Source organism: Saccopteryx bilineata, chromosome 2 (assembly GCF_036850765.1).
Source record: "Saccopteryx bilineata isolate mSacBil1 chromosome 2, mSacBil1_pri_phased_curated, whole genome shotgun sequence".
Lineage (NCBI taxonomy): Eukaryota > Metazoa > Chordata > Mammalia > Chiroptera > Emballonuridae > Saccopteryx > Saccopteryx bilineata.
The window spans coordinates 102816872-102832828 of record NC_089491.1 but is presented as its reverse complement, the minus strand read 5'-3'; the positions used below and the strand labels follow the sequence as shown (position 1 = coordinate 102832828).

The window sequence follows — 15957 nt, the reverse complement described above, 5'->3', positions numbered from 1 at the left end:
AGACTCCCGCATGCGCCCGACTGGGATCCACCCGGCACACCCACCAGGGGCGAAGCTCTGCCCACCAGGGGGCGATGCTCTGCCCATCCTGTGCGTCGCCATGTTGCGACCAGAGCCACTCCAGCGCCTGAGGCAGAGGCCACAGAGCCATCCCCAGCGCCCGGGCCATCTTTGCTCCAATGGAGCCTTGGCTGCGGGAGGGGAAGAGAGAGACAGAGAGGAAGGCGTGGCGGAGGGGTGGAGAAGCAAATGGGCGCTTCTCCTGTGTGCCCTGGCTGGGAATCGAACCCAGGTCCTCTGCACACTAGGCCGACGCTCTACCGCTGAGCCAACCGGCCAGGGCCGTATTTTTTATTTTTTTATTTTTTTGTGGTTGTTGTTACCTTCTTTATATCACTGAAAAGGAACTTATTCTCTTACCAAATAACAAGAAATTCCAGGACATTTCTAGAAAAGTTAAGCATTAAGCAGGTTAAGAACAAAATGCATCATCAGAGAGCCCACAGGTCGAGCATGGCATTTTCCTGAGGTTGAGACAGGAGACTTTAGAACTTTCTGTCACAGCTCTGAGTCACTCTGGGGCCCGTATCTCTGGTGCCAACATTAATATAGCACTTTGCACCATTGCCACAACTTTACTGTGACATGACACAACACTTTCAAGCAGCCTGAATGAAAAATACTGAAAAAGAAAAAAAGATTGCATTCATTTGATATGTGCAAAGCATAGTTAACTTGAACACCCACGTGTATGTTTCTAACCAGCTAGCTGGAGCTCATTTAGAGGTTCGGTGTTTCAAAGCAACACAGTACCTTCCCATTAGATCTCATTCAGTTAATAACCTTTGTTATGTCCCATGTATGTTTGTTTAAGAAATAAAACAGAAAGCTTTTGTATAAACCGTTGTTGGGAGTCCATGTGGGGATCATCCATTGCGGGGCCGCCCCTGGAGTCGTGCAAGGTGGCAGGCTGGCCCTTCGCCTGGCACCACTGTCCCCTCAGGCATGAACCCACTCTTACCACCCGGTCACCCTTCTGCCCTGTACCCCCTCACTGGTGTGTCTTGTGTTCAGAGAAGCTGGCTGGTGTGGGGCTCCCTCACCAATCCTGATGGACAGGTCAGACTGTTTTGAAGATGGTTGGTCGACTGTCCTTTGGCAGGGAGGAGATGGTGAGAGCCACAGCAGTCAAGGTAGGGCCAAGAGGTGGGATATTTAATTCTGCTCCCTTTGCTGGAGAGAAGAGGTCAGAACAGGCCCATCCCCCAGCTCTCTCATTTACAGATGGTAAGTGTTAGAGAGAGAGAAAGAGTGTGTGCGTGTGTGTGTGTGTGCGCGCACGCGTGCTTGCATGTGCATGCCTTGTGTTCTACAGAGAAAGAGTGTGTGTGTGTGTGTGCGCGCACGCGTGCTTGCATGTGCATGCCTTGTGTTCTACAGAGAAAGAGGCCAGAGTTTGGCATAACTAGTATGGTGGTGACAGTCATGATGAGAACACCTGCTTTCTGGAGAAAGGTTCCAAACACCCTCCTCTCTTTTGAGGCAACACAAGATCCACCATCCAAACGAGAGACTCTTCACAATACACTTTATTGCCCACAGAGCTACAGTGACAGTCATTTCAACAACGGACGACACAGAAAACAGCTGTTACCTCAACCCTTGACCCATGTTATCCTGCGCTGACAAGGAGCTTTTCACAGAAATGTGACAAGGCATATTTTATAGAAAACTTCTGATTAAGTTACCAAACCCATGCATTTAAATTGTCTCTAGAAGTGCAAAACCTCAACCCGATGTTTTCGTGTCTAAGTGAAATATCAAAGGGCTCGCTACATGGTCAGGAATGCACACACTACGATCCCAGAAATGAAGGCACGTTTTCTGATAACCCATAACTGCGGCATTGCCTGCGTGGGCGACAGCCTCCCTCCTGAGCCACAAGGGTGGCACTTGGGGATGCCAGGCTGCCCCTCTGCTTGGCTCCCCCGTGGCACAGGGATGTGCCAGGTGGCTGGCAGGGTGTGCAGCTGGGAACCACGTCATTTCCCGAAGGAGTACAGTGGCTTCTCGGAAGGCGAGGAGGAAATGTAAGCCAATTTTCTTCCCCGCTGTGTTGCCAAATCTCCCGAATGTTGGCCAGATAACTTCAGTGTTAATCATAGAGCAGAGAGTAGAAAACTTGAAATCAGTTTAGAATTCCCACTCCTCGGGGGTTTCCAAAGTCCCATTCCATTACAAATATCGAAGTAGAAAGTGGTGAATTGGCGATAAACCCAGACGGGGAATTATAGTAATTCTTTTTTTGTTTGTTTGTTTCACAAAAGTTCATGGAAAACCAAACACAAAATTTTCAAACAATATTTATCAATGCGTATCATGTGTCATCCAAATGCTTTCTTAGAAAAGTAATAAATATTATTACATGTTAAATTTATACGGCATTCTCTCCTAATCCTTGGATTTAAAGACCAAATGTTGAGTTCTTAAGTCTGAAGAGAAAAAACATTCACATACCTAATTTTACAATATTTATTTTAAAACAAGTTATATTTAAAAGTCAAGTGAACAGAGCATATTCCACTTGCCATCAATGAACGCATAGTTGTTACAAGGTAATTCAGTTTTAAGAGTGGGTTTTCCCATTAATGTTTGCTTTGTTGACTGTCGCTTGACTCAGTGGTTAGAACCGCTAGTCACGGAGACAAGTCCCAAATGAGTGTGATTGTATCACCTCACCTCTTAGGACCACAGCGCCCGCCCATGGGCAAGTTTTTCTACCTACAGCATTTCAGGAGCAAAACAGAGACTTAAACTCTGAGATTTTGTTTCCCATGTGAGAGGGGCTCTTCCACCCCCAGGAGGGAGCCCTGTATTTCAGGGCTTAAGGGGCTTGTTTATATGGGGCCCCTGTGAATGCAGGAAGGAAGAGTAGTGACAGGAGCAGCCTCACCACCCGTTCTGGCCCCTCTGCTGACACCAGCCACTGTGCCTGCGAGGGTGTCCTGCCTGCCTCGGACCTTCGTGCCCGTCTGTCTGCAAGAATCTACCCTTCAGTTCACAAAGCCTTCCAACTCCCCAGACCCACCCAGGAGCGCTGGTCTCCACAGCCCTACTGAACTTGACCGCAACGCCGCCAGGCTTGTCACGCCAGCACCCGGTGAGACTTCCCACAGGGTTACACTCGCGGGCAGGCAGAACCCCCGAGGTGCACTTCTCTGTCCCAGGAACCCAGCATTGCGCCTGCGCATGTGAACAAGTGTGCACACGAGACCTAGGGAAGGCTGGTCAGCAGCACTGACGGTGGTACCACACACGCAGCCACTGAGGGGGACACGCTCGTCTCCCCCCCCCCAGGCCACACTGTGATGGGGACAGCCTCTACCACACCTGGCCGTTCTCATCCTTCCTTACTGGCCTCCACGGCACTGCACACTGTAGCTGAAGACAGGACGTAGTCTGGGGTTGATTAGTACACCGCCTTTTTTCCCTATCCTCCCACACCCTCTGTCCTCTCTTCTTCACCTTCCCCGGCTACGTCCCTCTGTCACGTCCCACAGTGACCTGCCTCCTGTCTTGTTCCTGCAGCATCCAGGGGCCTCCTCAGATGTCTGTGGGTGCCAGCACACGTCAGTGCCCAAACACTTAACAACATTTCTTTAACTTTCTAGTTGTCCTCATCTGCCAAAATATCAAATTCCAGGGAGGAGCCCCAAGGTGCACGCTGCACAGCCAGCTCTCATGTGTACACGGCAGAGTTGCACCCTCATGCTGTGCAGGTGTGTGTGCGTGTGTGCACACACAGAGACAGAGATGCTCAGCCATAGGATCAGTGCAGGTCCACGGATGTGCAGGTACACACATGCGACTGACACAAGTTCTCCTAGGAAGTTGCCATTTTTCTGGGGGTTATAAAATGTGCCACTTTTAGAACTGTGCATTAAGTTGCTTGAAAACTTATGAATATATATGAACCTCATTGTAAATGAGCTGTGGCTGGCTGATGGCATTTTATCTTTCAGTAATGGTTGTGTGGAGTTGTAAATGTTTATTAACCTTCCACTGTTAAACTCCCAGCATGCACCTGGGGACCTACGATATGAAGTAGCATGGAAATATATACAGTCATCGAGGGGGAAAGCCATCAGTATGGGACAGATAAGGACTGGCAACGCACACCCAGTGGTGGTTCTCAAAGTCTAGACTGCCCACCAGCATCACGCACCATTTATTAGAAATGCAAATTCTCAGGTGCCATACAGACCTACTGAGTCAGGAACTCATGGTGGGGGCGGGCAGTAGTGTTCCACTTCAAGTCTGCTTGGCAGGAAGGCCTGTCTCTCTGTCAGAGGACACATGCTAGAGGGGTGCATAATGCTGGCCAGGGCAGCCTCGCAGTGGTGCTGGGCTGGGTGAGTGTGTGCCTGGCTCCTTCCTGCCCTGTGGGTCAGCTCTGGGCTGTGTCCAGACCTGTCTCCCACAGTCCCTAGTGCACCCTGGTGATCAGCTCAATGGAGTTTTCATCAGCTTCCCTCCTCTCCCCACCCCTTGGTCATCACCCAGAGGAACCATATAAGGTAGAACCTCTCTCAGGGGCTGCTTCTGAAGCCCCCAGAGTACACAGGAACTTGGAACATTTCCTGGTCTTCCGTGTGAATGACACGTGCCCTTACATGCTTTGGACAAAAGGATGGATAAAATGTAAACCCAAGGACAGAAGGACCACTTGCCATTTCCACTGGGGCGAGCTTGTCACACGAGCCCTAAAGGGCCCTAACAAGTCTTGCACTCTGTCCTAGATTCAGCCGGCGACCCCCTTTCCTCACTGAAAAACGACCCCTCCGGCTGCAGGAAGCCATGACGTGCCTTGGCTCACGGTCCTCTCGCAGGCGGTGGTGGTCCTGGGACTGCAGCATGTCCTAGTAAAGCCATTCCCCCTCTTGTTTCTCAGGACCAACAGTATAAGTTCCATTTCACAACCAGAGTACACTTCTGGAACCCAAGGCCAAGATGTGTCTGTGTCTTACCATTACCTATGTGCGATCTTTGCACAATCGTCCTTCCCGTTGCCCACCAGAGTGGTCACCACTCACAGAATGGCATGTGTGGCATCTGCACAGACTCAGACAGGGAGAGAAATGACACTCACTTTCACATGAAGCGTCTGAGGAAACCACTGTCCTTCATGCTTGCACACAGTCAACACCCTGCATCCTTACACGGGGACTGCACAGGCCTGCAGTGCAGGGGGCGAGACACAGTTCAGAGCAACGTGGCCCCGTGTGTGGGGGCTGAGGCTGGGCGGAGATGGCCCTGCTGTGGGCACTGCCCAGGAGCCTATGATCCGGAGGAGCACGACTGGCCATCACGTGGTGACTGGTTCAGGGAAGTGAGTTCTAAAGCATTACTTACATAAAGGAGCCGCCTGGGAGTCTGACTCTGCCTGAAGGGAAAGCTCCATGTCAGGAATGGCGGGCCTACTGTCTGCGGGGCCCCAGAACAGGCACGGAGACAGAAAACGTGTCATGAGCGTCCGGAGCCTGGAGGCCCTTTGGGGAGTGCTCTGTCCACTCCCCCCTCCCCCAACAGGCCTGCTCACATGAACCACGAGTCAAAGCTGAGTGTGAACCAGTCCTTTGGCCTCTCAGTTTAAAAAAAGGCTGGAAGTGGTCATTTAAGCCCAGGGTATAGACTGGGACTGTCCCGATGCCTCATTCATCAGACTGCCCCGAGCCATCAGGGTCTCCTTGTAGTCAAGCCTCAGAACTGATGTAAATCAGAGATGAGCAGCCCACAGGAGGCCCCTCAGGCTCTCAGCAGGACCAGAATGCCGTCTAAGCACAGCCAATGCACATAGGACCATTTGGGTGGGGGAGGAGGTGGACAGGAGGGCCAGGGCACTGCACAAGCCAGGATGTTGTAGGACTGCTGGCTCACCTTGCACTCTCAGCAGACACAGAGGCCTGGGTCAAGGGCTGGTGGCCCATGAGACGGGCAGCAGGCCTGGAGCATCCATGGGCCCAGGGTGGCTCTGCATAGCCATGGAGTATGTGCCCTGGATGTCAGGGATACTGGAGTGCACGCCTGGTGCTGCTCTGCCCACCTCTGCCCAGGCAGGGACACAGCTGGGGAAACTGCTGGAGGCAGGACCCAACCTGGACAGGGTGGAGGCCTCATCTCATCGGCCTGCAAAGCGTGAGCTCCCAGCTCAGCAGAGCCAAGGAGACGGGGATGAGCAGGACAGCTCTGCTGCCCGCCCACCACGCAGCCTTGAACAAGTTGTAGCCTCCGTCTCCCTGGCTGTAAATGAGGCTCCCAGTCACACCATCGCATGTGCCTGAAGGAGGAGGCGGGCTTCGCATGAGCTCTAACACATTCTGCAAATGGAGAGAGCATGACGGGGAAGCATTGCCGTCCGTGTGTCCCAGTGTCCAAGGTCCACTCCCTGGTGGCCCAATTCCTTTGTAAGCAATATTATAGTCTAAGCTTTAAAGTGAATATTTTGAATCCGCATTGAAACAAAATTGGATCCTCCAATACTTTTAATTGTCTAAATTGATTCTCATGCAAAAAAAAAATCATATATAAATGTATATATTGCTGACCACTGAGATAAACACTAACCTCGGAGCAGAGAGCCCTTTGCACTGCAGGTCCCTGGGGACAAGCAGAACAGGTCAGGTGACCAGGTGCTAATGGCTCCTGACTCTTGCTTCCTGCCTGCTCCCACCCTGTCATGTTAGCATTTTGGCCTTGCATGCAGGGCATGCAAGATGATAGAAAGAAAAGCCACTTTGTCTGTTTTTATGTGTGTGCACACCACACGCAGAGAAGGCTCAAGCTCCCTCACAGAAGTCGGACATCTGTTTGCGTCCACAGGGCTGCAGGCCCTGGGAGAGGCGTACAGGGTGATTCTTGTCACCACGCCAAAGCCTGCGTGGGCAGGAGGCAGGGCCAGCTGCTGCCCTGCACCCCCACTCAGCCCCCACTGCTTCTAGGTAACCTGGAGCCAGGCGCCCGCGCTCACCTGAAATCAGACCATTCCGGAAAGCAGCACAGAATGGCCTAGACGAGTTCCAATCCACTGCAGAACATTCTAGATGACTGAAGCCACTGTCAGCTTGGATTCCCTGGGCCTTCAGAGAACTTAAATTTCAAAGAAGGCCACACATGAAGCCTCTGACCTGCTCCAACCCATCTCTGCCCATCAGTTATAGCCCACCCACCATCCCAGCCACAAACCCCCATAAGTAGAAATGGGGTTCGCACACCTAGGAATGCTGCAGAATTAGGGGAAACCTATCCGTCATTACTGTTCAGCTCTGTGACATGTGGCGGGGGGGAGCGTCACTGTGTCCTGGGGGTCAAGGAGGAGGCAGTGGGCCTGTCGTGGGGGGTCACAGGGACAAGGCCAGCGCTGCAGCAGCGCTAAGAAGATACCCCACACAAATGAATCTCGCTATCTTTTAAAAGACACCCTGGACTCTCATCCCAGATACATTGTCAAGGTCATAGACAAGGTCAAGTTCCCAACACCCAAAGATCAGCAAGAATTTTTCTCTCCAAGGAAGGAGCCAGCACTCAGCGCTGCATGGGGAACCTGGCATACAGACCGCCTGTGGCGCTACCTGCCCGTCACTCCCGGGGCACAGCCTCAGATGATTCTCAGAAGCATGGGCTCGCCAGCCTGGGCCCAAAGGAGCTGCTGATGCCCGGTCTCCAAGACAAAACCCGGACACATGTGCTCACACTGGCTTGGGCATGGGCGCACACTCCTGCTTTTCTCTCCCTGGATGCACACATGGGGAGGGGGCAGTTTTGCCCGCAGCAACCAGAGCAGCCTGGAACCAGCCGGTCAGCCAGAGAGACATGCAAACCATGCCTGTACCCAGCGACCCCTGCGCACGTATTCATCTTGCCTTCACACAGGTGAGAACAAGGGAAGCACTGGCCAAGCAAGACCTTCATTGGTGGGGCTTATTTTGTGCCAGATTTGGCAACAAAACACATCCCAAGCACCTCTGGGCCACCAAGGTCATGGGAGACAGCACTCTTGTGCTCAGCATAACCCGAAACAGCTGAAGGGACGTCGGCTCCTTGGTGCGGTGCCAGGAGACCTCTGGTGCTGGACACCTGGTGCACACAGGTGCTGTGCAGACAGCCCAGGGGGGCGTCTGGAGGAGGAGGGACAGCCATCAGCACCACCGTGTCACCCTGCTCTACATGCAGACCTACACCTCTTTGGGTGGCAGGAACCTGGACTGATTCTGTTGTAACCCTGTGCCAGTCACCGAAGCCCCCGCTTGCTCCGACTCCCCATATTGTGCTTATTAGGTAAACATCAGGTGACGCTTTCCCCAGTGCACTATCCTAGTAGAACGGGTCAGCTGAATTAAATTTCTGCCCAGACAACTACAGTCAAACTTCTTCAGCAAAAACATACAGCACAGAACATTAGTCTCACCCCTTCCTTAGTCTTAAAAAATAGAACTATAGAGGGATCGTCTGTACAGGATGTATAGGTATGTACACCTTTGCTATGCACATGAGAAATCCGAGCGAGTTTGTGAAAACCTCTCTCCATTTACTCTCTCCTCCTGGGGATTTGGAACAAGGCGCTGAGCCTGCGGGCCGCTGCCCGCGTTCCTGGGGCCTGAGATCCATCCGCCGGGAAGAATCGAGTCCTCCTGACCTTGGTGCGGTGTCAAGACAGGGCGGCTGGCCGGTCACGGGTTTCTCTCCACTGGCTGCTGGAGGCAGAGCTCGCTCCCAGCAGAGACGATGGGGATGCTGTTTTCCAGGTGGTGGTTGATGAGGTGGCTGATGCTGTCGAAGACCCTGTCTTTTGTCCGGACCTGGGAGGACACGAAAGGAAAGTCAGCGTTGCTCACCTGCAGAAGTAAAAGGACACATGCCTTGCTTGATGTCAGCCACACCGTTTGAATGGGAGGGTCAGTTCCTGGGGGGCTGGGGGCTCCCCATGTTCTCAAAGCTGGTGTCTGTTAAGTCCCTGGTGACTGTCGCTGGCCAGTCAATTCAGGCTGCTTACCTGTCCAGCCTTCCAGGGCTGAATCACGGGCTCCCCCACCTTCAGTACCCAAGTGCCATAGTGAGCTCTCCTGTCCCACACCAGCTTTCTGTCCCCTGCTCTCCTCCTGCCCTCACAAGACCCATTACAGAAACCGCTATCTAGCCATCCTGCACCACTTACTGAGGTCTGCAGACTCCCATGCTTCTCCTACCTGCAGGCCTCTGCCTGGTCCCTGGGGGCCAACCCCACACACTAGGCCGGCACACTCTGAGTGCAGACCATACCTGAAGAAGGCAATATGAGGCCTGGTCAAGAGCAGTCTTCCAGCATGCTCTTGACACAGCCGCTGGGTTCTATTTCTGAGAGGGAGTTGGAAGTGGGGCAAGGAGCAGGTGCCTGGCTATACCCACTCACCCTCCAGGCTGTTAGAGGGCCCTCAGGCTGGTTCTCGGATGCCTGGGTACCCTGATCTCTATCTCCTTCCTCAGCAACTCCAAGGGCATGTCTATTCTCTTACTGACCTACTTGTCCCAATAGTCTCCTTTCCCCAAGTACTTAATTTCACCCCTTTCCCTAAGGTAGCCACCCTGGTCTTCCCCCCTCCCCCCGCTCCATCATCTCACCAAGGGGTCATTGCTCTCCGGGCCTCCAGCCCCCGATCTTACTTCTACTCCAAACCTCTGCCCTAGGTGTGCATATCTAAAACCTCTTCCCAGGCCATTCACTCTGTGCTCTGCCAATTAGCAGCCAAAGGCAATAGCAGAAACTTTGAAGTGAGGAGGTTTTCTTTTCCTGGGATCCAATTCTAAGGCAGCCCCTGCCCCGACCCATCTCTGTAAACACCAGAGCGGAGGAGACGTCTCAGGTCACAAGGTCCCCTGGCTCTTCAGCATTATGCCTCCATGATGGTGTAATATCATGGACACATTCAGAAAGGAAACTTTTTGTAGGAGTTTCTGGCATCTTCCCATTGAGGTTGTTTAATCCTCCTTCCCAGCCTAAAATGCCCATGTGAGTGACATGGGCAAGCCCCTTCCTTGGCAGCTAGGGGCACCCAGGAGCTCAGCCTGAGCCAGGTCCTGCCAGCCAGCTACCTCGACATTGACTTCTCACTCCCACTTCTAATGATTCACACTTGCGTAAGTCTGAGGCAGCAGGAGTAGATTACAGAGGGTTTATCACAAGAACAATCTGGGACAGTGGTCTCAACTGCGGCTCATGTCAAAGACAGCTGAGGAGCTTTAGTAACCCCACACCCTGACCTGCCCCTCAGACACTTGAGGTGGGGCTCAGCCTATGATGTGTTGTACACTACACCCATGATCTCAGCATGCCAACCACGCAGAAGACTACCCGGTCAGTGTCTTTGGAGTATATGGGCTGGCTAACATAACATACATGTAAACAAAGGCACACAAAAGAAGTAACTCATGAATTTACTGTCTAAGGAAACAGGCCAGTTTATTCCATTCCCATAAATATTCACTGAACCCTAGGTCTGGCTCCTGCCCAGAGACCTTGCTGTCCACAGAGGACCCAGCTTTCACGGGGTCAGAAATGTCATTCATTGATTCCAAACACTCAGTACCCCAGACAAACCTAGAACAAAGTTCTCTGGACACTGGGGAGGATTCTGCTGCAGCTATGATACATGGAGTGTTACCCAGACACCTGTGTGAGGCTCTGCACAGCAACAAGGAAACAGACATGGAAATAAAAGCCCGATCTGGCCAGGCTAGTGGAGACTAGACTAAAATATGCAAATGTTGGAAAAGAAGAAAGATCTGAAATCAATAATCTAAGCTTCTATCTTGGGAAACTAAAAAAGAAAAAAAAATGGAGTAAATTATGTCCAAAGTAAATAGAGGAAATAAAGAATAAAAGTTAAAGCAGAAATCAGTGAAATCAAAATGAGAAATCAATAGAGAAAATCAATAATCCATAAAGCTAATTCTTTGAAAAGATAAATAAAATCAATGAGCATTTAACCAGGCAAACTAAGAAAAAGAAAGAGAATCACAAATTACTAATATTAAAAATGAAAAAAGGTCAGCACTATAGATCTCCCAAGGACATTAAAAGGATAATAAAGAAATATTATAAACAGATCTATCTATACCCACAAATTTGACAACTCAGATGAGATGGACAAACTCCTTCTGAATAAGCCTATACGTATTTTTTTTTTTTTTTGTAAAGCAGAGCAGAAACTTTATTCTTTGGTCAAGGTTTGGAGAAGGTGAGCTCACACTCTAACAGCACCATCTTCCTGACTGGGAGAAGCCATTGCATTTACAAAGCCTATACCTATTAAAGAAATGGAATAAATAATTAATAAGCTTCTAACATAGAAAACACAAGGGCCAAATGGTGAAATATATCAAACATTTAAAGAAGAAATTGTACCAAGTCTCTAAAATCCCAGTTAGGAGCTAGAATCAGAATAAATACTCATTTTGTGAGGCCAGTATTACTCTAATATCAAAAGCAGACATGGACAATTCAAGAAAATGATAGGTCATTATCTCTTATGTATATAGATGCAAACACCCTCAACAAAATATTAGCAAATTGACTTCAACATTGTAGAAGAGGAATTATACATCAGGATCAAATGAGACTTATTCTGAGTTTGCAAGGCTGGTTCAACATTTGCAAATCAATTAATGTAGTCCACATCAACAGGTTAAAGACAAAAAAAAATTCACATGGTTATATCACTAGATATATACAAAGGATTTGATAAAATTCAATACTAATTCATGAGAAAAGAAATTCTCAGTAAATTAGGAATAGAGGGTAACTTCCTCTACTTGAGAAAGAGTTCCTACAAAAATTCTACCACTAACATCCTACTTAATGAAAAACTTGACACTTTCCCACTGAGATCAGAAGAAAGGTAAGGATGTTACATCTCAATACTTGTCAACATCAGCGTAAAAGTCCTAGCTAAGGTAATAAGACAAGAAAAAGAAATAAAAGGTATGCTGATTGGGGATAAAAGAAATAAAAATGTCTTTGTTTACAGATAAGATTATCTATAAATAAGATAAAAAAAGAGTTGATAAAAACTCCTAGAACTAATAAGCAATTATAGTGAAGTTGTAGGATACAAGATTAATATATTCCTATATGCAAACAATGAAAAAGTGGAATTTGAAATTAAAAGCATAATGGCATGAGCACTCCAAAAATGAAATACTTAGGTATAAAGCTAATAAAATATATACACAATTATATAAGGAAAACTACAAAATTCTGATGAAAAAATTAAAGACTAAATAAGTAGAGAGATATTCCACATTCATGGATAAGAAGACTCAATATTGTCAAGATGTCAGTTCTTCTAAACTTATCCTACAGATTCAATACAATCCCAATCAAAATCTTAGCAAGTCATTATGAGTATATTGACAAAATGATTTTAAATTTTACATGGAGAGGTAAAGATTCAAAATATTCAATTCAATAATGGAGAACAAAGTTGGAGGAGTTACACTACTTGCTTTCAAGACTAAATAAAGTCACAATCATCAAGACAATGTGGTATTGATGAAAGAACAGATGAATCGATGAATGGAACAAAACAGCCTAGAAATAGACCCCCATAAATATAGTCAACTGATTTTTGATAAAATACAATAGGCAAAGATTATCAAAATGATCCCGTGGTCACTGGCTTGAAGCCCAGTGTCACTGGTTTGAGCCCAAGGTCACTGGCTTAAACAAAGGATCGGCTGGAGCCCTCCTGGTCAAGGCACATATCAGAAGCAATCAATGAACAGCTAAGGTGCCACAACTACAAGATGATGCTTCTCATCTCTCTCCCTTCCTGTCCCTCCCTCTCCCCTCCCTCACATTAGAAGGAAGGAAGGAAAGAAAGAAGGAAGGAAGGGAAGGAGGGAGGGAGGGAGGGAAGGAAGGAAGGAAGGAGGGAAGGAAGGGAGGGAAGGAAGGAGGGAGGGAGGGAGGAAAGGAGAGAGGGAGGGAGGGATGGAGGAAGGGAGAGAAGCAAGGAAGGGAGGGAGGGAGGGAGGGAGGGAGGAAGGAAGGAAGGAAGGAAGGAAGGAAGGAAGGAAGGAAGGAAGGAAGGAAAGGGAGGAATCAGTTTTAAAAATGGGCCAAAAACCTCAACAGACACCTCAGCAAAGAAAATATAGAGATGGCAAATAAACATATGAAAAGAGCTACACACCACCTGTCAGCAGGGAATGCAAATTAAAACAATGAGACACCACTACACACACTTATTAGAATGGCCAGACTCTAGAACACTGACAACACAGTAAGCAGCTTAAACTTACCTTAGAGGCAATAGACCAGCGGTTCTCTACCTGTGGGTCACGACCCCGGCGGGGGGTCGAACAACCAAAACACAGGGGTCGCCTAAATTTCCGATGACTTTAGGCGACCCCTGTGTTTTGGTCGTTCGACCCCCGCCGGGGTCGCGACCCACAGGTTGAGAACCGCTGCACTAGACATTTAGAATAAGTTTGGAGCAGGGAGTGATATTAGCAGAGCCTCCTGTTGTCAGTGGGGGCGGGATGTAGACGCAGACAGTTCAGGTGTGTGAGGGGAGAGGGGCACTTTCGCAGATGTTTAGGGGTGAGTGTGGTCAGTTGTCAGCTGTTGAGTGTGGAGTGTGAGAGGGAGGCACTGGGGGTCGAGGCTTGGTGACTGGCTGAGTGGTAGGAAGGAGTCCAGAGGGCAGGGGGGTGAGGAGGTAGGGATGATCGAATGAAATGAATGATGCCTTCTATCTGAGAGGAGGTAAGCAGAAGTTGCCTAGGGAACATTTAACTGAAGTTGCCCTGTAGGCAGATAGAAATACTGTTTAAAGACTGCATTGGCCCTAGCAAGTTAGATCAGTATATAGAGAGTTGGCCTAGCGTATGGATATCCTGGGTTCAATCCCTGGTCAGGGCCCACATGAGAAGCAACCATCTGCTTCTCTTCCCCTCCCTCTCCCTCTTCTCTCTCTCTATCCCTCTCACAACCACTGGCTCAATTGGTTTGGGTTGAGCATTGGCTCCGGGCACCGAGGATTGCTCTGTTGATCCCAGCATTGGCTCCAGACAAGGGTTGCTGAGTGGATCCCAGTTGGGGCGCATGTGGGAATCTCTCTATCTTCCCTTCTCTCACTTAAAAAAGAAAAAGAAAAATGTCAGCTCCCCACCCCACATTAGTCTACAAACTCAATGCAAACCCTATCAAAACCCCAGCAAGTGGATCTAAACTCAGAACCAAGAAGAATAAGGGTCTGAGAATCTGTGAGACAACTTACAGAAAGGAGACTCAAGAGGACAGACTCACACCACCAGCGATCTAGACGGTTTCAAAGCCACACAGACTAGCACAGTATGATGCTTGTACAAGAAATAATAACAGTGACATCAATAGAACAGACTGAGAGCAAAAAAAGACCCACGACACAGAGAACTTAGTATGTAAGAGGAGGAGCATCCATGTTACAGAGAAAAGATGAATTATCTGGCAGACGGTGACAAAAAACATTGCCTCATTACATGAAGATCTTTCCAGTGTTGGGTCCCTATCTCAAAATCATCTTAAAAAATAACTCCAGTCTTAAATGTGAAAGATAAAGCTGTAGAGCTAATAGAAGAAAATATAGATGCACACAGTGTGTCTGTGATTTATAAAATTCAAAACAGAAACCATAATGGGAAAATTGGTGGATTTGACTACATTCCAAAGAAATACTTCTATCTGATGAAGAGTGTTTCAGACAAAATTATCCAATAGCCCTGGCCAGATAGCTCAGTTGGCTATAGCATCATCCTGAAGTGTAGAGGTTGCTGGTTCAATCCCTGGTCAGGGCACATAAAGGAACAGCTTGATGTTCCTTTCTCTCTCTCTAAAATCAATAAATTAAAAAAAAAACTTGTAAAGATTATCCAATAGGTGGGAAAGTGGGAGAGTACATAGGAAATTCTATGACTAAAAAACTCAACAAAAAAACCCAATTAGAAAACTAAATCAGCCTGACCTGTGGTGGTGCAGTGGATAAAGTATCAACCTGGAATGCTGATGTTGCCGGTTTGAAACCCTGGGCTTGCCTGGCCAAGACACATATGGAAGTTGATGCTTCCAGCTCCTCCTCCCTTCTCTCTCTCTCTCTCTCTCTCTCTCTCTCTCTCTCTCTCTATCTCTATCTCTTTCTCTCTCTTCTCTCTAAAATAAATAAATTTAAAAAACTTTTTAAAAGAAGACTGAAACATGGGGGAAAGCTAGGACCATAAGATGGACAGTACAGGATACACTTATGGATGAGCTAACTGCACAGCACACAGTGAGACACCACATCAACCCTCCGTCCGCTGGGATGAGCAAGACCAGGGTGATGAGAGCCAGGAAGAAGAGGACGTGGGATGCCTTGTACTTTGTTGTGGTGCACATGATAGTCTCGTCATTTTGGAAGCCAATGCCACTAGTGAAACTAAACCCATGATCACACACTCTCCTGCCCTGGGGAGACACTGTCCCGGGCACAGAAAACATGCACAAGGCTGGTAGGGCCTCCAGTGCCTCAGTTCTTCACAAGAGAGCTCAGGGAGTGGTGTGAGGACCATGTGTCCAGGGGTCCCCGGGCAGCTCACTCAAGTGACTCTCCCGTATACAGCCGTCACCACTGCTGGAGCCCTGAAACATGGGCCAAGGAGAAAAAGAAAGAGATCAAATGGAATTTGTGGAATAATATCATGTTTGCAAATTTCTATAATGCACAAACACAAAAAAATCTATTTTCCTAAATGTGCACATATTTTTTTAATATTTTTTATTTATTGATTTTTTTAGAGAGAGAGGAGTGAGAGAGAGAGACAGAGAGAGAGAGAAGGGGGAGGAGCAGGAAGCATCAACTCCCATATGTGCCTTGACCAGGCAAGCCCAAGGTTTCGAACCAGCGA

At 48.6% G+C, this 15957-nt stretch overlaps 1 protein-coding gene across 2 annotated transcripts in view; it reads right to left on the bottom strand.

Annotated features, from left to right (window-relative positions):
• Positions 1 to 1571: 1571 nt before the first annotated feature.
• Positions 1572 to 15957, bottom strand: part of SHC3 (SHC adaptor protein 3) — a 139979-nt gene continuing 125593 nt past the window's right edge. For both annotated transcript variants that reach the window (XM_066257548.1, XM_066257549.1), the window contains exon 12: positions 1572 to 8855. In XM_066257548.1, the coding sequence (XP_066113645.1) occupies positions 8727 to 8855 (129 nt within the window). In that variant the 3' untranslated portion in view covers positions 1572 to 8726. The remainder of the gene's footprint in view (positions 8856 to 15957) is intronic.